Genomic DNA, 21,407 nt, shown 5'->3' with positions numbered 1-21,407 from the left:
AGAAAAGTGGGATGTAAGCCAGTTGTTGTTTGCTGACGACACTGTGCTTGTAGCAGGATCAGAGGAGGGATTGAGGAAGTTAGTGACAGAGTTTGAGAAGGTATGTGAAAGAAGGAAGCTGAAGATAAATGAGGGCAAAAGTAAGGTGATGAGATGTACTAGGGGAGAGAGTGACAGCAGGCTGGAAGTGAGCATAAAGGGTGAAAGACTGGAGGAAGTGGATAGTTTTAGATACTTAAGTGCAAATGTGGCAGGAAAGGGAGGAGTGGGGGTGGAGGTAGAATGTAGACTGAGAGAAGCGAGTAAATGCCTTGGTGGATTAAAAAGTGTAATGAGAAATAGACATCTGGTAATGGATGCTAAGGAGGAGGTTATATGAAGGAGTGATTGTGCCAACAGCATTGTACGGGGCAGAAACATGGAACATAAGAGAGGAAGAGAGAAGGAGTTTGAATGTGTTTGAGATGAAATGTCTGAGAAGTATGATAGGGGTTACTAGGCTAGATAGAGTGAGAAATGAGGAGGTGAGGAGGAGAACAGGGGTGGAAAGGGAGTTGGGAGATAGGGTTGATGAAAGAGTATTGGGATGGTTTGGACACATGGAAAGAATGAGTGAAGAAAGATTAGTAAAAGAAGTGTGGAAGACAGAAGTGGAAGGAATGAATATGAGTGGGCATCCCAGGATGAGATTGATGGATGGGGTGAAAGGGGCATTACAAAAGAGAGGAATGTCTGTGGAGAAAGGACGGGAGAGGACAGAAGATAGGGGTGAATGGAGAAGGGTTGTGTGTGGCAAGTTTGGTTTTAGCGCGTACCGAACACAAAGGCCTAGCTTGGCTTGGCTTGGCCCTGCCCAAGCCGCCAAAGCTTCCAGGGATGCGCCTTTGTTCCAGGTTAACTCCGCCCCATATGAGGTCACGTGACTGTAGGCCTAAGGGGTGATTGGACAGTGCATAGCAGGAAGCTGACTAGCATCTGATGCGACCTGCTCCAGAGAGAGGTCACTCTAGGTCAAGTAGGCAACGAAGACCCTCACGACGCGTGCCCTCTCCAAGAGTAAGGTTGCTACCCAGAGTAAGTACAAGCTTGCCCCATCTTGCCACATTCCATTGTTCCCGTAGTCGAACTCCGAAAACACATAAGTAGCTCACATAATAAAAGTAGAGCCAACACACGCCAGTGTTTTTGTCAGCCTATATCACTCGCTCAGCTATCCTACCATAAGTGTATGGATGATGCTGTGATGCATAAGGGGGAGTGGGTGGGAGATGGAGGGTGAGGAAGTATGTACGAGAAAAAAAATTGATGCAGCCCGAAGGGATTTCTTCCCGTCTTCTCCTTTTCTGCATGAGGGAAAGGAGAGAGGGGGTCGCCAAATTTACAAAGCGGCCTTGCTGTGGATGTGCTGTGTCTTGCGACACAGCTTCTGACCCAGGGCAGTGGACAGGATGCAGGGATGACCCATCATCCAGGAGGTGCCAAGATAAAAGGGAGGGAGGAGGGGAGTGGAATATATAGGAAATAGAATGGGTGGGAGTGGTTTCTATGCCTTTTTCTTTTTGGCTACTCCCCCCGTGCAAGGGGGAAAAAGCCTTTGGTGTATGTATGGAAAGAGTGACCATATAGTAATAGAGTTTGAATTAAAAGAACAGAACAATATAGATAGGAATGATAAACATAGAGAAGGAAGATTAATGTACAGCAAAACGGATTTTGCAAAACAAAAATTTTTCCAAAACACTGAGATAAATTCTCTAAAGAGGAAAAAAAAGATGGAAGACAAATGGAACATGTTCAAAGAAAAGTACAAGGAAGGAATTGACAAATATGTACCAAAAAAGAAACAAAAAGAGATTTATATAAAGTGTTGGTATAACAAAAGGTGTAGTGAGGCTAGAGACAGAAGAGATAAAGCCTGGAAAAAATGAAAACAAGACAAAAAAACATCCAAATGGCAAACATATATAAAACTTAGGAATATGTGAATATATGCAGGAGAAAAAAGAAATTATAAAAAAGATATTAGAGACAAATGTAAGGATCAACCTAAACTCTTTTACAGATATATAAATGAAAAACTAAAGGATAAACATGAAATAGTGAAATTGCATGAAGGAGATAAAGAATATATAGATAACACAGAAAAGGTGGAAGTTATTATCAGACATTTCCGGTTTGTTTTTACAAGTGGGAGCTCACAATTTTGGGAAGATGTACAACAAGAAAGATCACCCAAAATGAAAGAAATAAAGGTAACACAAAAAGAAATGAGATCAAATAAAAAACCTAGATGTCAGGAAATTGCATGGACTGGATGAAATTGCAAACTGGATACTGAAAGAATGTATAGACGAACTGACAGACAAATTATACAAGATAATAGACATCTCACTCAAAGAAGGAAAGGTACCGCAAGATTGGAAAGATGCAAATATAGTACCAATATATATAAAGGAGGAAATAGGAAAGAACCTACAAACTTCAGACCAGTATCCCTTACAAGCACAGTAGCTAAAATATGCAAAAAAAAAAAAAATCATCAGAAACAAATGGACCAAACACTTTGAAGAAAATAAAACAGTAAACCCTAAACAATTTGGCTTTAGAAGTGGAAGATTGTGTACCACAAACCTAATTTGCTTTTACTAGATTAATTGAGATAATACAAGAAAGAGATGGCTGGGCAGATTGCACCTTTTTGGACTTGCAGTAGGCATTTGACAAAGTAACACATAAAAAAATTAATGAGAAAAATTGAAACAATAGGAGAATATAAGGTAAGCTGCAGGAATGGATGAAGGATTTCTTAATTGGGAGAAAAATGAGAGTGGTACTTAGAGACAAAAATTCAAACTGGGAAGATGTGAAGAGTGGCATCCTGCAAGGCTCTGTATTGGCTCCTTTAATGTTTGCCATATATATATAAATGATATGGATGAGGAAGTAAATTGTTACATGGACTTCTTTGCTGATGATGCCAAATTACTCAAGAGAGTAAGAACAGAAGATTGCAGATCGCTACAAGAAGACATAGACAAAATATGGGAATGGAGTTCGAGATGTGAGTTGAACTTCAACATTAAGAAATGTAGCATAATGGAATTTGGAAAAAGCAAAAATAGAGTATCAGGTCAATATAAAATTGGAAACAAGGAAGTCAAAAAAGTCGATTCAGAAAGGGACCTGGGAGTAATCATCTCAAGTGACTTGACACCTGATAAACATGTCAATAAATTATTTGGAGAGACTTTTAACTTATTAAGATCAATGAAAGTGGCCTTCGACTACATGGATGAGGAGATGGTTAAAAAAATAGTGGTTACACTGATAAGACCTAAACTAGAATATGCTGCAACACTGTGGGCACCCAGCACAAAGAAGAATATAAGAAAATTAGAAAGAATCCAAAGAGCAGCGACAAAAATGACACCTACACTGTCAACTCTGACATATGAACAAAGATTGGAGAAATTACACCTGTCAACACTGGAACAGAGAAGAGAAAGAGGTGATTTATTGACCATTTACAGAATTATGAAAGGTTTGGAAATTCTTGATGGAGACAACTTATTAAAGTGGGACAGAAGAGAAACAAGAGGACACGAAAAGAAACTAAAGAAGAACAGTTACAGAAGAGACCTGAAAAAGAATAGCTTCCCACATAGAGTGATTGATGTCTGGAACAAACTAAACAGAGAAATGGTGAGTGCCAAAACTATACATGATTTTAAGAATAAACTGGATGTGGAGAGATACGAAAATGGGTCACTACGAGCATAGCTCTCATCCCATAAAATACAACTAGGTAAATGCACAACCATTCTCCATTCACCCCTATCTTGTCTTCTCTCTTCCTTCGTCAACAGACATTCCCCTCTTTCCCAATGCCCCTTATACACCATACACCCATCACATCCTTGGTTACCCCCTTATTTATTCCATCTACCTCTGCCTTCCACACCTCTTTTACTAATCTTTCTTCTCTCATTTTTTCCATGTGTCCAAACCATCCCAATACTCTTTCATCAACCCTATCTCCCAACTCCCTTTCTAGCCCCACCCTCCTCCTCACCTCCTTGTTTCTCACTCTATCCTGCCTAGTAACCCCTACTGTATTTCTCAGGTATTTCATCTCAAACACATTTATACTCTTCCTCTCTTCCCCTCTATGTTCCATGTTTCTGCCCCATACAGTGCTGTCGGCACAATCACTCCTTCATCCAATCTCCTCTTAACATCCATTCCCTAATGTCTATTTCTCATTACACTTTTTAATCTCCCAAGGCATTTACTTGCTTCACTCAATTTACATTCTACCTCCACCTCCACTCCTCTCTTTCCTGCCACATTCACACCAAGTATCTAAAGCTATCCAGTTCCTCCAGTCTCTCTCTCTTAACCTCTTCAATATGAGTCAAATTCTTGCATGGAGCCTCGGATGCCTGAGGTACGACGATTGATGCATCAAAACACTCGCATTATAAAATACAGTCACTGCTGTATTACTCATTCTCTTTTCATTGATTAATAATAAGCACACATAAACATGATCAAGCCAATTCACAGAATTTGGGGGTCACTCAGCTACAACTAAAAAATAAATATAATCAAGATACCAACACAGGCATCCTTGTATACCCACTCACATCTCATGACACCTACCTAAGTGTAATCGTATGGAAGAGGTACTCGCTTCCAATTTGCTGCCATCCTCTTACTTTTACCCACATTCATCTTCAGCTTCCTTCTTTCAAACATCTTCCCAAAGTCCATCACTAACTTCCTTAATCCTTCCCCTGATCCTGCTAGAAGGGCAGTGCTTTCAGCAAACAACATCTGGCTAATCTCCCATTTTCTTTAACTATTTCCAATCCCCATCCCATTACCCTTGTATTTACCTTTTGCACCACTCCATCCATGTATAAATTGAACAGCAAAGGTGACATAACACATCTCTGGTGAAGTCTCACCTTTAACTCAAACCACTCACTCTCCATTTCTAATTCTGACACAGGCTCTATTACTCTCATAAAAACTCTTGGCTACTCATAACAGCTTTCCTCCTATTCCATGTATCTGCAATACCCACAGTGCCCTCCTGTCTACCCTGTCATCAACCTTTTCCAAATCCATAAAATCCCCAAAAAACATCATTACCTTTTCCTAAAGATTTCTCACATATCTGCCTTAACATAAAAATCTGATCCATGCAACCTCTACCTGTCCTAAACCCACACTGTTCTTCACCAATCACTCCCTCTGTTCCACTCTTAATCCTCTCAATTAAGATCCTTCCATAAGCCTTCCCAACTACACTAAACAAACTGATCCCTCTGAAATTACTACACTCACACTTGTCCCCTTTTCCCTTGTAAAATGTAACTATACAGGCACTCCTCCAGTCCTACAGCACTCTACCCTCTTTGGACAAACAATGAACAACCTCACCAGTCAGTCCACCATCATTGTACCCTTTTTTTTTTTTTTTAGACATTCAGCATGACACCCATCTATACCAGGTGCCTTACTTGCTCTCATCATTTTAATAACTGCTTTCACCTCATCTTTCCTTATTTCTCCTCCATTTTCCACAGTCATTTTCTTAGTGCTTCCCACTACAACTACCTTTCCCTTCCTATCCTCCTTCACATTTGGCAACTCCCTAAAATACTCTGCCAATCTTCCTCTTACTGCCTACTCTTCCATTATTATCTCTCCATCTTAACCTTTTACCTTTTCTACTCTACTTGATTTGCCTCCCTTTCCTCTCTTAATTTCTTTCTAAAACATCTTTTTATTACTGTCAAAATTTTCTGTTATACTCTTACCCTATTTCACATCTGCTCTCCTCTTTGCTTCCTTAATCTTATGCTTTACTTTTCTTTGTACCTCTCATGTGATTCTCTTATCCTATTTTGTAACTAAACCTGTAAAAGCTTCTTCTCTTCTACATACTTCCTTGCTTCATCATCCCACCACTCACTACCCTTCCTTTTATTTCCTCCCATCCTCCTTGTTCCACATACCATCTTTGCACACTTGTGACTCCCTCCTTGAACCATCCCCATTCCTCCTACTCTCCTAGTTCTACTCTATCCTTCACTCCCTCCCAATCCTCTCTCAGCTTCTTTTACTCCTCCTTTTCTTTTTCATTTAAGTAGTTCACTTTATTCACCTCCCTACTTTCTCTCCTTTTCATCTTTCTCCATCTATCCTCCACTCTCACTTCCATCAAAAAATGATCTGATATTACCCCACTCTCTCCCCTTAGAACATGTACATCCTTAACTCTTCCCACTATACTCCTGGTTACCATTATATAGTCCATTAACACTCTATCTACCACCTGTCCATCCACCACCCTCTCCCATGTGTACTTATGTTTGACTTCTTCGAAAACACTGTATTTGCTATAACCAATTCTCTTTCTAAATACATCACCATCAACTCTCCACTACAATTTTTTCCTGGAACTCCGAACTTACCAACCACTCCATCTATAGGTTCATTTCCTACCCTAGTGTTAAGGTCTCCCAATACAACTACATATATATTTCTCCCTAAACCCTCTTTGCACTCATATATACCCAAAAAGCCTTCCTTTCCTCTACACTCTTCTCACTACCAGGCCCATATGCACTTACAAAAACCCACATCTCCCTTCCCAGTTTCACCTTCATCCATGGCTCTGGTCCATAGGGGCACCCCATATAAACCCTAAAATATCAGCTGCATACTACTTAGCAGCTGCTACAATAACATGCACCCAATACCCTAGGTAGGGACATTTAATTGGATAAATTATGTAAATAAGGCACCACCATGCTGAGATCAGTGTTATCAGTTAGGCATTTTTCCTCGCATCTTCCTCTATCCAAGAGTAGGTCTTATACGCCCTCCTGCATATTTTCTTATGGTCTAGTGAGCCTTGAGACACCAATGATTTTTCAGCTTTATCCACTGTCAACACTTTATGTTGCAGCAAAGGCATAAAGCAAAATGATTAAATAATTTTGGGACAAGTATTAGAGAGATAAATTCCTTTTAAAACTGTATACTAGATGAAATTCATATGGTTGGTTTTAGAGATATTGTTGCTGAAAACTTTAAAAAACTTTTTTTTCTTGCATTTTCAAAGAGGATGCTTATGACCTTACAACAGCATGTACCTCAATTATTCTGTTGTCTCCATTATGTCTTGGAGGAGACCATAGTCCCAGGATTCCAGCAAACATTTTTTTTTCATTTATCTATTTATCTGCATGAGGGGACGGAGAGGGGGGTCGCCGATTTTGATGAAGCAGCCTTGCTGTGGATGTGCTGTGTCTTGCAACACTGCTTCTGACACAGGGCAGTGGACAAGATGCAGGGATGACCTGTCATCCTGGAGGTGCCAAGATAAGAGGGAGGAAAGGGGGTGGAGTGTGATAGGGATGGAATGGGTGGGAGTGTTTTTTTTTTATGCCTTTGTTTTTTTGGCTACCTCCCTTGTTGTAACCATGAAATAGCAGAAGTCAAGACCATCAAACACCAAAAACTCCCTGTAAATACAACCTATAAGGGCATTCCCTCAAACTTTATTCTGTCATCTCTCTCATTCCTCTGTGTCAACTTCATATGAACTTTTCTAAGGAAATCCTTACAATAGGCAGAAGCATGAATAAGAATAACGTTAATGCAAATGTTTTGAAGAAATATTATATGTACTCACAAGTTCATCCTGAGAAACTCTTTCAAATAAGGGATGCTGAGTAAAATGACTGGCCATCCATTCATGAAGCTCAGCAACATCAGTCACAGTGTACACCAAACCCTTAAAATTAAAAGAAAACATCATTAAAGACTAAAATCCTGGCAAGAACAATATAGGTAAGAAGTACATCATAATAAAATCAGTTAGGCATAATATTCACTAAGTGGTACCATTGGCAGTTACTCACCTATGGTGGTTCTACAACATCTCTTTATCTCCACTAATCATACATACATACATATACCAAAGGCCTTTTCCCCCCCTTACAAGGGAGGTAGCCAAAAAACAAAGGCATAAAAACCACTCCCATCCATTCTCAGTGGCGGATCCAGGATAAAAATTTGGGGGGGGCTAACCTGAATTCCTTCCTCTGAGTAGTCTGATGTATAAGAAGTCTGAGGTATACTTAACTTAATAATGTTTTTCAGATTTTTCTGTATTTTAGACATAATAGAATGTATATTCGTTTTATATTGTTACACGCTTGTGCTAGTCAGTGATAAGGCATTGGCACGCGTATACTCTCGCATAGAGAGAAATTATTGCAGGATCCGTGTGTAGTGTTAGTGCACATGGACTCATGGAAGTAATAAAAAATAAAAGCTTTAAAAAACATAAATACAAACAAAAATGTGTATGAACTTCTGAACCTGTTAATAAAAGTATCTAAATTACATTAATAACACACGGCATTGTTCATGGGATCTCACACGAACATCAACCTCCTGTTTTTTGGGGCAAATACATTGATTACACTATTTCAATATTGATTTCATTGTGAACGCCGAGTAGCGCCAGTCCGTTGAGGCGATCTTGACCCATAGTATTCCTTAGGTAGGTCTTCAGTCGCTTCAGGGTTGAAAATGAACGCCGCTCGGCCTCTGCGTTCGAGACTGGGAGCGTGATCAAAACTCGGAGGAGCTTGGCCAGGTTCGGATACATTCGGGTATGGGCGTGGGCAAGGGCATCTCCAATGGATTCGACAATGAATTGACTTTGCGAGCAGGTATTCTCGCACTACCACAGCTGCACACCCGCTATGATTGCCTTCATACAAAGATCCTTAAACTTGCTGCTCCCAAAATTATTCATTTACTCATGCATTTAATCACTTTGTGGTTTCAACAGAGTTGCTTTCCTAATATCCTAAAAATTGCTGTAGTACACCCGATCCATAAAGATGGGCCCACATCAAACGTATCAAATTTTCGTCCAATTTCGATCCTTCCGGTATTGTCTAAAGTACTTGAAACCGTTATTCTTGAGCAATTGGTAGATTACCTTGAGTACCATAGGATAATTTTCGATAATCAATTTGGATTCTGTGAAAACCACTCAACATATATGCCTGTTGCTCTCTTACATGAATATATTGCAACTCGACTATCTAATAAAAAATATGTGCCACAGTTTTTTAGACATTAAGAAGGCTTTTGACACAGTTGATCATAATATTCTATTGATGAAAATGGCTGAGTACGGAATAAGAGACTTTGAACTTCAGATGTTTCAGTCATATTTATCTAATCGTAATCAAGTTGTCTTATCTAACGGTGTTAAATCGAGATTAATGGGTGTAAGTATGGGGGTACCTCAAGGTAGTATTCTAGGTCCTATTTTGTTTTTGAATTACATTAACGATATCTATAAAGCCTGTGGTATTCCTGAATACTTACTGTTTGCAGATGATACTTCTTGATTGACTGCTTCAACTTGATTGCTTCAACAACACAAAACAATCATATAGGTGACAATACAGATATGTTAAACGGACAACGAACGTGGTATATCTATAATATCTCCTTTCTATCCCTTTTCGGCGCAACTGAGACACAACCCTGGCAACCCTACAACACGCGAAACACAAAACAGATATATGGAATTAAACAAATGCCAAACACAGCACAATTCCGCCCAAATACCGCACACATGCTGTCAGTTTATTAACCCCCGGACCTGGCAAAACATCAGAAAGTACTAAAATCGATTAAATGACATCCTTACAATGATTCATGGAAGAACAAATTTGGGGGGGGGCTTCAGCCCCCTCAGCCCCCCCCCCCCTGGATCAGCGCCTGTCCATTCTATCCCAACATATTCCACTCTCATCCATCCCCCTTCTTCCCTCCCTCTTATCTTGGCTCCTCCTAGATGACGGGTCATCCCTGCATCTCGCACATTGACCTGGGTCGGAAGCAGTGCCCCAAGACACAGCCCATCCACAGCAAGGCCACTTCATTAAATCGGTGACCCCTCTCTCCATCTCCTCATGCAGAAATGGATAAGATGGGGAGAAATCCCCTTGGGCTGTGTCAATTTATTTTTCACATATACTCCCTCACCCCCCATCCCCCACCCACTCCCCCTCATGCATCACAGCATCATCCATACATAACCATTCTCCATTCACCCCTATTTTCTGTCCTCTCCCATCCTTCTTCACCAGATGTTCCCCCTTTCCCAATGACCCTTCTACACCATCCATCCATCTCATACTTGGTTGCCCCCTCATGTTCACCCCTTCCACACCTCTTTTACTAATCTTTCTTCACTCATTCTATCCATGTGTCCAAACTTTCCCAATATTCTTTCATCAACCCTATCTCCCGACTTCCTTTCCACCCTTGTTTTCCGCCTCACCTCCTTGTTTCTCACCCTATCCAGCCTAATAGCCCCTATCATACTTCTCAAGCATCTCATCTCAAACACATTAAAACTCCTCCTCTCTTATGTTCCACGTTTCTGCCCCATACAGTGCTGTCAGAACAATCACACCTTCATACAATCTCCTCTAGCATCCATTACCAAATGTCTATTTCTCATTATACTTTTTAATACCCCATGGAATTTACTTGCTTCTCTCAATCTCCATTCTACCTCCACCTACACTCCTCCCTTTCCCACCACATTCACATCCAAGTATCTAAAAGGATTACAAAGGATTACAAAGGTGGAGTATACCGACAGGAGATCTTTTGGTCCATCATTAGGTTGAATGTGAAAAAAAATTATAACAATAATAAATAAATAAACAACATAATAATAAACAAAATAAATAAATGCATAGGTATAGTAAAATCACAAACAAACTAGACAATAGTAAATAATAATAAACTGACAGACAAATAATAATAAATTAAAAGCATGTAAATAATACATACATACATATACCAAGGCTTTTTCCCCCTTACAAGGGAGGTAGCCAAAAAGGAAAAGGCATAAAATCATTTCCACCCATTCCATCCCTGAATACACTCCACACCCCTCCACCCTCCCTCTCATCTTAGCACCTCCTGGATGACGGGTCATCCCTGCACCTTGTCCACTGCCCTGGGTCAGAAGCAGTGTCGCAAGACACAGCACATCCACAGCAAGGCCGCTTCATTAAATCAGCGACCCCCCCTCTCCGTCCCCCCATTGCATAAAAGGAGAAGATGGGGAGAAATCCCTTCGGGCTGCGTCAAATTTTGCTCACACATACTACCTCACCCCCCATCCCCCGCCCATTCCACCTCATGCAATCACAACATCATCTATATACTGTACAACCATTCTCCATTCACCCCTGTCTTCTGTCCTCTCCCGTCCTTCCTCAACAGACATTCCCCTCTTCCCCAAAGCCCCCTTCACCCCATCCATCCACCTCATCCTAGGACGTCCCCTCATGTTCACTCCCTCCACATCTGCCTTCCATACCTCTTTTACTAGTCTTTCTTCACTCATTCTTTCCATGTGTCCAAACCATCCTAATACTCTTTCATCAACCCTATCTCCCAGCTCCTTTTCCACCCGTTCTCCTCCTCATCTCCTCATTTTTCACTCTATCTAGCCTAGTAACCCCCATCATAATTCTCAGACACCTCATCTCAAACACATTCAAACTCCTTCTCTCTTCTTCTCTTATGTTCCATGTTTCTGCCCCATACAGTGCTGTTGGCACAATCACTCCTTCATACAGTCTCCTCTTAGTATCCATTCCCAAATGTCTATTCCTCATTACACTCTTTAATCCACCAAGGCATTTACTCGCTTCTATCAATCTACATTCTACCTCCACCTTCACTCCACCTTTTCCTGCCACATTTGCACCCAAGAATCTAAAACTATCCACTTCCTCCAGTCGCTCTCCCTTAATCCTCACTTCCAGTCTACTGCCACTTTCACCCCTTGAACATCTCATCACCTTACTTTCACCCACATTTATCTTTAGCTTTCTTCTATCACATACTCTCCCAAACTCTGTCACCAACTTCCTCAAACCCTCCTCCGATCCTGCCACAAGCGCAGTGTCGTCCGCAAACAACAGCTGGCTCACCTCCCACTTTTCTCCATTTTCTTTAACCATCTCCAATCCCTGACCCACTACCCTTGCATTTACCTCTCGCACTACCCCATCCATGTATAAGTTAAACAGCCAGGGCAACATAACGCATCCTTGACGAAGTCCCACCTTTACCTCGAACCACTCTCTCCATTTCCAATCCTGACACAAGCTCTACTACTCACATAAAAAATCTTGACAGCTCCTACAAGCTTTCCTCCTATCCCGTATATCTGCATAACCTCCCACAGTGCCTTTCTGTCTACCCTATCATAAGCCTTTTCCAGATCCATAAAAGCCCAAAAAACATCCTTCCCCTTTCCTATAGCTTTCTCACATATCTGTCTCACCACAAAGATCTGATCTACACAACCTCTACCTGTCCTAAATCCACACTGTTCCTCACCAATTACTCCCTCTGTTCCTCTCCTAATCCTTTCAATCAATATCCTCCCATAAGCCTTCCCTACTACACTTAACAGGCTAATCCCTCTGAAACTACTACATTCACACTTGTCCCTTTTTCCCTTGTAAAGAGGAACTATACAGGCACTCCTCCACTCCTCTACCCTCTCTCCAGCAAACATTAAATAACCTCACCAGCCAGTCCACCATCACTGTACCTCCCTTTTTCAGACATTCTGCATGGCATCCATCCAGACCAGGTGCCTTACTGCTTTCATCATCTTAACCCCTTCCATACGGTGCCGCATACGTAGGCGGCATGAGAAGCAAGTGGATACACGAGGCTGCCATATCGGCGTCTTGATTATATTTATTGTAGGTGCCCCTGCGTAATGACATACTCTCTAAACTGTCTTCATCACATTTTCTATGGTTATCAAAATTCACGGGTGAAAGAGAGAACGATCGATATAAGCGGTGACTATATTTTATGAAGCGAGTATTATTACGACACATCGTACGTCTGGCAGCTAATGCTGCCCGCGAGATTTTGGCCCGTACTGAAGAGGTTAACAGCTGCCTTCACCTCATCCTTCCTTATTTCTCCTCCATTCTCCTCACTCATCACTCTCATTTTCTTCGCATTTCCCACTGCAGCTATCTTTCCCTCCCTATCCTCCTTCACATTTAGCAACTCCCTAAAATATTCTGCCCATCTTCCCCTTACTGTCTTCTCTTCCATTATCATCTCTCCATCTGCACCTTTTACCTTTTCTTCTCTACTTGATTCGCCTCCTCTTCCTCTCTTAATTTCTTTCCAAAACATCTTTTTATTACTTTCAAAATTTTCTGTCATACTCTTACCCCATTTCACCTCTGCTCTCGTCTTTGTCTCCTTTACCTTTTGCTTTACTTCTCTTTTCTTTTCTTTGTACCTCTCATATGACTCCCTCGTCCTATTTTGTAACCAATCTGTGAAAGCTCGCTTCTTCTCTTCTACAACCTTCTTTGTTTCCTCATCCCACCATTCACTATCCTTCCTTCTATTTCCCCCTGTCCTTCTTGTTCCACACACCATCCTTGCACACTTTATGACTCCCTCCTTGAACCATCCCCATTCCTCCTCCACACCCAGCTCTACTCTATCCTTCACTCCCTCCCACTCGTCCTCCAGCTTCTTTTCATATTCCTTCTCCTTTTCCTTTTCATTCAAAGAGTTCACTCTAAGAACCTCCCTACCTTTTGTCCCTTTTCTTCTTTCTCCATCTATCCTCCACTCTCAACTTACCTTCCACCAAAAAATGATCTGATATTCCCCCACCCTCTCCCCTTAGCACATGTACATCCTTAACTCTTCCTATCATAATCCTATTTACCACTAAATAATCCATTAGCGCTCTATCTACCACCCTTCCCTCCATCACCCTCTCCCATGTGTACTTATGCTTGACTTTCTTCCGAAACACTGTATTTGCTATCATCAACTCTCTTTCTAGACACATTTCCACCATCAACTCTCCACTACGATTCTTTCCTGGAACTCCACATTTCCCAACCACTCCATCGATTGGACCATTTCCTACCCTAGCATTAAGGTCTCCCAGTACTATTACATTGACATTTCTCCCTAAATCCTCTATGCACACATTTAAATCTATCCAAAAGGCCTCCCTTTCTTCTACACTCTTCTCACTGCCAGGCCCATATGCACTTACAAAAACCCACATCTCCTTGCCCAGTTTCACCTTCATCCACATTATCCTTGAGGAAACCTCCTTCCACTCCCCTACACATTTACCTATCTCTTCACTTACTAGAATAGCCACCCCTTCCCTCCCTCGCCCTCTCTTCACTCCTGATAACCTCCCACTTACACTCACCCTTCCCTTTCAACTTAGTTTCACTCAAAGCCAACACATCCATCTTTCTTCTCACAAACATACTACCTATCTCTTCCCTTTTACTTTCATCTGTACCACATCCATGCACATTAAAAGACCCAAACCCAAACCTTAGGGTGCTGGTCCGAAAACTCCCAGACCCTCTTATGCCTTTACTTTTTCGTTTAGGAATGTCTCCTGTGAGGCTACAGGGAGGATGCCTAGTCCCAATCCCCGTCCCTTTCTTCTCGCCTCTTACGATCCAAGTGGGAATACTTGGTGGCAGTATTCTTTTCCTCCACCACAGTGAATTCCACTCTCATCACTCTCAGTAAATAATAATAAAGACAAATAATAACAAATAAACAAATACATACATACATATACCAAGGCTTTTTTTCCCCCTTTCAAGGGAGATAGTCAAAAAGGAAAAGGCATAAAATCATTTCCACCCAGTCCATCCCTGAATACACTCCACACCCCTCCACCCTCCCTCTCATCTTAGCACCTCCTGGATGACAGGTCATCCCTGCACCTTGTCCACTGCCCTGGGTCAGAAGCAGTGTCGCAAGACACAGCACATCCACAGCAAGGCCGCTTTATTAAATTGGCAACCCCCCCTCTCCGTCCCCCCGTGCATAAAAGGAGAAGACGGGGAGAAATCCCTTCTGGCTGCGTCAAAGTTTGCTTGCACATAATACCTCATCCCCCCGCCCATTCCACCTCATGCATCACAACATCATCCATATACAACCATTCTCCATTCACCCCTGTCTTCTGTCCTCTCCCATCCTTCCTCAACAGACATTCCCCTCTTCCCCAAAACCCCTTCACCCCATCCATCCACCTCATCCTAGGACGTCCCCTCATGTTCACTCCCTCCACATCTGCCTTCCATACCTCTTTTACTAGTCTTTCTTCACTCATTCTTTCCATGTGTCCAAACCATCCTAATACTCTTTCATCAACCCTATCTCCCAACTCTTTTTCCACCCCTGTTCTCCTCCTCACCTCCTCATTTCTCACTCTATCTAGCCTAGTAACCCCCATCATAATTCTCAGACACCTCATCTCAAACACATTCAAACTCCTTCTCTCTTATGTTCCATGTTTCTGCCCCATACAGTGCTGTTGGCACAATCACTCCTTCATACAGTCTTCTCTTCGCATCCATTCCCAAATGTCTATTCCTCATTACACTTTTTAATCCACCAAGGCATTTACTCACTTCTCTCAATCTACATTCTACCTCCACCTTTTCCTGCCACATTTGCACCCAAGTATCTAAAACTATCCACTTCCTCCAGTCACTCTCCCTTAATGCTCACTTCCAGTCTACTGCCACTTTCACCCCTCGTACATCTCATCACCTTACTTTTACCCACATTTATCTTTAGCTTTCTTCTATCACATACTCTCCCAAACTCTGTCACCAACTTCCTCAATCCCTCCTCCAATCCTGCCACAAGCAGTGTCGTCCGCAAACAACAGCTGGCTCACCTCCCACTTTTCTCCATTTTCTTTAACCATCTCCAATCCCAAACCCACTACCCTTGCATTTACCTCTCGCACTACCCCATCCATGTATAAGTTGAACAGCCAGGGCAAAACTCATCCTTGACAAAGTCCCACCTTTACCTTGAACCACTCACTCTCTCCATTTCTAATCCTGACACAAGCTCTACCACCCTCATAAAAATAAATAGCAGACATTTCAGCATTTTGCTTAGGAAGGGTAGTGAGTGGTGGGATGAGGAAACAAAGAAGGTTGTAGAAGAGAAGAACCGAGCTTTCACAGATTGGTTACTAAATAGAACGAGGGAGTCATATGAGAGGTACAAAGAAAAGAAAAGAGAAGTAAAGCAAAAGGTAAAGGAGGCAAAGAGGAGAGCAGAGGTGAAATGGGGTAAGAGTATGGCAGAAAATTTTGAAAGTAATTAAAAGATGTTTTGGAAAGAAATTAAGAGAGGAAGAGGAGGCGAATCAAGTAGAGAAGAAAAGGTAAAAGGTGCAGATGGAGAGATGATAATGGAAGAGAAGGCAGTAAGGGGAAGATGGGCAGAATATTTTAGGGAGTTGCTAAATGTGAAGGAGGATAGGGAGGGAAAGATAGCTGCAGTGGGAAATGCGAAGAAAATGAGAGTGATGAGTGAGGAGAATGGAGGAGAAATAAGGAAGGATGAGGTGAAGGCAGTTGTTAAGATGATGAAAGCAGGTAAGGCACCTGGTCTGGATGGATGCCATGCAGAATGTCTGAAAAAGGGAGGTACAGTGATGGTGGACTGGCTGGTGAGGTTATTTAATGTTTGCTGGAGAGAGGGTAGAGTGCCGGAGGACTGGAGGAGTGCCTGTATAGTTCCACTTTCCAAGGGAAAAGGGGACAAGTGTGAATGTAGTAGTTTCAGAGGGATTAGCTTGTTAAGTGTAGTTGGGAAGGCTTATGGGAGGATCTTGATTGAGAGGATTAGGAGAGGAACAGAGGGAGTAATTGGTGAGGAACAGTGTGGATTTAGGACAGGGAGAGGTTGTGTAGATCAGATCTTTGTGGTAAGACAGATATGTGAGAAAGCTATAGGAAAGGGGAAGGATGTTTTTTGGGCTTTTATGGATCTGGAAAAGGCTTACGATAGGGTAGACAGAAAGGCACTGTGGGAGGTTATGCAGATATACGGGATAGGAGGAAAGCTTCTAGGAGCTGTCAAGAGTTTTTATGAGAGTAGTAGAGCTTGTGTCAGGATTGGAAATGGAGAGAGTGAGTGGTTTGAGGTAAAGGTGGGACTTCGTCAAGGATGCATTATGTCGCCCTGGCTGTTCAACTTATACATGGATGGGGTAGTGCGAGAGGTAAATGCAAGGGTAGTGGGTCAGGGATTGGAGATGGTTAAAGAAAATGGAGAAAAGTGGGAGGTGAGCCAGCTGTTGTTTGCGGACGACACTGCGCTTGTGGCAGGATCGGAGGAGGGATTGAGGAAGTTGGTGACAGAGTTTGGGAGAGTATGTGATAGAAGAAAGCTAAAGATAAATGTGGATAAAAGTAAGGTGATGAGATGTACGAGGGGTGAAAGTGGCAGTAGACTGGAAGTGAGGATTAAGGGAGAGCAACTGGAGGAAGTGGATAGTTTTAGATACTTGGGTGCAAATGTGGCAGGAAAAGGTGGAGTGAAGGTGGAGGTAGAATGTAGATTGAGAGAAGCGAGTAAATGCCTTGGTGGATTAAAGAGTGTAATGAGGAATAGACATTTGGGAATGGATGCTAAGAGGAGACTCTATGAAGGAGTGATTGTGCCAACAGCACTGTATGGGGCAGAAACATGGAACATAAGAGAGGAAGAGAGAAGGAGTTTGAATGTGTTTGAGATGAGGTGTCTGAGAATTATGATGGGGGTTACTAGGCTAGATAGAGTGAGAAATGAGGAGGTGAGGAGGAGAACAGGGGTGGAAAGGGAGCTGGGAGATAGGGTTGATGAAAGAGTATTAGGATGGTTTGGACACATGGAAAGAATGAGTGAAGAAAGACTAGTAAAAGAGGTATGGGCAGATGTGGAGGGAGTGAACATGAGGGGACGTCCTAGGATGAGGTGGATGGATGGGGTGAAGGGGGCTTTGGGATTAAAAAGGATTACAAAGGCGGAGCATGCTGACAGGAGACCTTTTGGTCCATATCTAGGTCGGATGCGGAAAAAATCATAATAATAATATAATAAATAAAAACTATAACAATGTAAATAACAAATAAAATACATAAATAAATGCACAGGTATAGTTAAATAATAAACAGGTAAATAGTAAATAATAATAAACTGACATATAACTAATAATAAATGAAAATCAAACAGACAAATGATAACAAAACAAAAAACAAATAATATAAAATAAATTATAATCATTACAGCATCTTGCTTAGGTGTATATCTAAATGATTCTTAAAGCTTCGAACTGAACTACATTGCACTACCTGTGCAGGAAGTTTATTCCATTCATTAACAACACGGTTGGCAAATTGTTTCAACCTACTTCCAAATTGAATCTATTTCCGGACACTTTGAGACCATTGTTTCTTGTCTGATTCTCATTCAATGTGAAAATTTTGTCACTTTTGATGTTGTCAATTCCTTTTAAAATCTTAAAGACCTGTATCAAGTCACCTCTGAGTCTACGCTTTTTTAGGGAAAACAGATTCATATATTTTAGTCGATTTTCATATGATTTATTTTTGATATTTGGAATCAGTTTTGTGGCTCGCCGTTGTACTTTTTCCAGTCTGTCAATGTCTTTAATGAGATTTGGTGAATACGGAAACAGAATATTCCAAATGTGGACGAACTAACGATTTATATAGCTTGTTAATGAGTGATGGACTTTTAAAATCAAAAGATCGCGCAATCAGTCCTAGAATCTTATTTCCTTTCTCAGAGGTTGAAATACACTGCTTGGATGATTTGAGGTCATTACTGATAATTACACCGAGATCTTTTTCACTATCCACTTTTGTTAACGAATTTCCAAATAACTTGTAATCGTACTTACTGTTATTTTTACCTATGTGCATTACCTTGCATTTACTTGTGTTCAATTTCATTAGCCACTTTTCAGACCATTGCTGTAATTTATCTAAATCTTCTTGAATATCTAATTGGTTTGAGTGATCATTTGCCACTCCGCACAGTTTTGTATTATCAGCAAATTTGGAAACAGTAGATTTTAGTTCATGGTCTATATCATTTATATATACTATGAATAGAAGTGGTCCAAGAACGGAACCCTGAGGAACTCCACTTGAAACATTTTTCCATCTAGAAATTTTTCCATTTAAAACGATTCTCTGTTTTCGACCATTCAACCAATTACTAGTCCAACCTAATAGGCTACCACTTATTCCGTGTAAAGCTAATTTAGTAAGTAGTCTTTCGTGTGGTACAGTATCAAAAGCTTTTGCAAAGTCTAGATATATTAAAGCTATATTGTTTCTTTTGTCATAATTCGAGATAACTGTGTTGAAGAATTCGAGTAAGTTAGTCACGCAAGAATGTTTCCGTCTGAAACCATGCTGGCTATCATTTATCAAACGGTTACTTTCTAAATGATGTTCGATAGCATCTCTGATGATAGTTTCCATTATTTTTCCTACGATTGAAGTCAAACTTATAGGCCTATAGTTATTTGGCTTCTTTTTGTCACCTTTTTTGAATATGGGAGTAACGTTAGCTAGCTTCCATTCTCTTGGGACATCTCCGGATATGATGGATTTCTTGAAAATAATTTGAACAACAATCTCATTTTTCATTTCCTTTAAGATTCTTGGAAGAGGGGAATGTCTGTTGAGGAAGGATGGGAGAGGACAGAAGACAGGGGTGAATGGAGAATGGTTGTATATGGATGATGTTGTGATGCATGAGGTGGAATGGGTGGGGGGATGGGGGGTGAGGTAGTATGTGTGAGCAAAATTTGACGCAGCCAGAAGGGATTTCTCCCCGTCTTCTCCTTTTATGCATGGGGGGACAGAGAGGGGAGGGTCGCCGATTTAATAAAGCGGCCTTGCTGTGGATGTGCTGTGTCTTGCGACACTGCTTCTGACCCATGGCAGTGGACAGGGTGCAGGGATGACCTATCATCCGGGAGGTGCTAAGATGAGAGGGAGGGTGGAGGGGTGTGGAGTGTATTCAGAGATGGAATGGGTGGGAATGATTTTATGCCTTTTCCTTTTTGGCTACCTCCCTAGTAAGGGGGAAAAAGCCTTGGTATATGTATGTATGTATGTTTATCTAAATGAATTTTAAAGCTTTGAAATAAACTACATTGCACTGCCTCTGCAGGAAGTTTATTCCATTTGTTAACTTCATGGCTGGCAAAGCTGTTTCTACCCACTTCCAAATTAAATCTACTTCCTGACAGATTGAGACCATTATTTCTTGTTGGATTCTCATTCAGTGTGAAAAAAAATTCACTTTTGATGCCAATTCCCTTTAGAATATTAAAGCCCTCTATCAAGTCACCTCTGAGTCTACGCATTTTTAGGGAAGACAGATTCATATGTTTTAATCAATTTCCTAATGGCTTATTTTTGATATTTGGAATCAGTTTTGTGGCTCACCATTGTACTTCTTCCAATCTGTCAATGTCTTTAATGAGATCTGATATACTGAAACTGCATATTCCAAATGTGGATGAACTAATGATTTATATAGCTTGTTCATGACAGATGGACTTTTGAAGGCAAAAAGATTACACAATCAGGCCTAGAATCTTATTTGCTTTCTCAAAGGCTGAAATACTACACTGCTTAGATGATTTGAAATAATTAATAATTACACCGAGAAGAAGCTGAAGGAGGAGTGGGAGGGAGTGAAGGATAGAGTAGAGGTAGGTGTGGAGGAGGAATGGGGATGATTCAAGGAGGGAGTCACAAAGTGTGCAAGGATGGTGTGTGGAACAAGATGGACAGGAGGAAATAGAAGGAAGGGTAGTGAATGGTGGGATGAGGAAATGAAGAAGGTTGTAGAAGAGAAGAAGCGAGCTTACACAGATTGGTTACAAAATAGGATGAGGGAGTCATATGAGACGTACAAAGAAAAGAAAAGAGAAGTAAAGAAAAAGGTAAAGGAGGCAAAGAGGAGAGCAGATGTAAAATGGGGTAAGAGTTTGACAGAAAATTTTGAAAGTAATAAAAAGATGTTTTGAAAAAGAAATTAAAGAGAGGAAGAGGAGGCGAATCAAGTAGAGAAGAAAAGGTAAAAGGTGCAGATGGAGAGATGATAATGGAAGAGAAGGCAGTAAGGGGAAGATGGGCAGAATATTTTAGGGAGTTGCTAAATGTGAAGAAGGATAGGGAGGGAAAGATAGCTGCAGTGGGAAATGCGAAGAAAATGAGAGTGATGAGTGAGGAAAATGGAGGAGAAATAAGGAAGGGTGAAGTGAAGGCAGCAGTTAAGATGATGAAAGCAGGTAAGGCACCTGGTCTGGATGGATGCCATGCAGAATGTCTTAAAAAAGGAGGTACAGTGATGGTGGACTGGTTGGTGAGGTTATTTAATGTTTGCTGGAGAGAAGG

General features: G+C 41.3%; 1 protein-coding gene across 4 annotated transcripts in view; it reads right to left on the bottom strand.

Annotated features, from left to right (window-relative positions):
• The window catches only part of LOC143033431 (tRNA (guanine-N(7)-)-methyltransferase), a 144,844-nt gene that overhangs the window by 20,752 nt on the left and 102,685 nt on the right, over nucleotides 1-21,407 (bottom strand). For all 4 annotated transcript variants that reach the window (XM_076198863.1, XM_076198862.1, XM_076198861.1 and 1 more), the window contains one exon: nucleotides 7,712-7,813. In XM_076198863.1, coding sequence (XP_076054978.1) covers nucleotides 7,712-7,813 — 102 coding nt within the window. The remainder of the gene's footprint in view (nucleotides 1-7,711; nucleotides 7,814-21,407) is intronic.

The sequence above is a fragment of the Oratosquilla oratoria genome, chromosome 15 (genome assembly GCF_046742065.1).
Source record: "Oratosquilla oratoria isolate Oo_2021 chromosome 15, ASM4674206v1, whole genome shotgun sequence".
Classification (NCBI taxonomy): domain Eukaryota; kingdom Metazoa; phylum Arthropoda; class Malacostraca; order Stomatopoda; family Squillidae; genus Oratosquilla; species Oratosquilla oratoria.
Note: the sequence above shows the minus strand (reverse complement) of the source record. Positions and strands in the feature narration are given on the sequence as shown.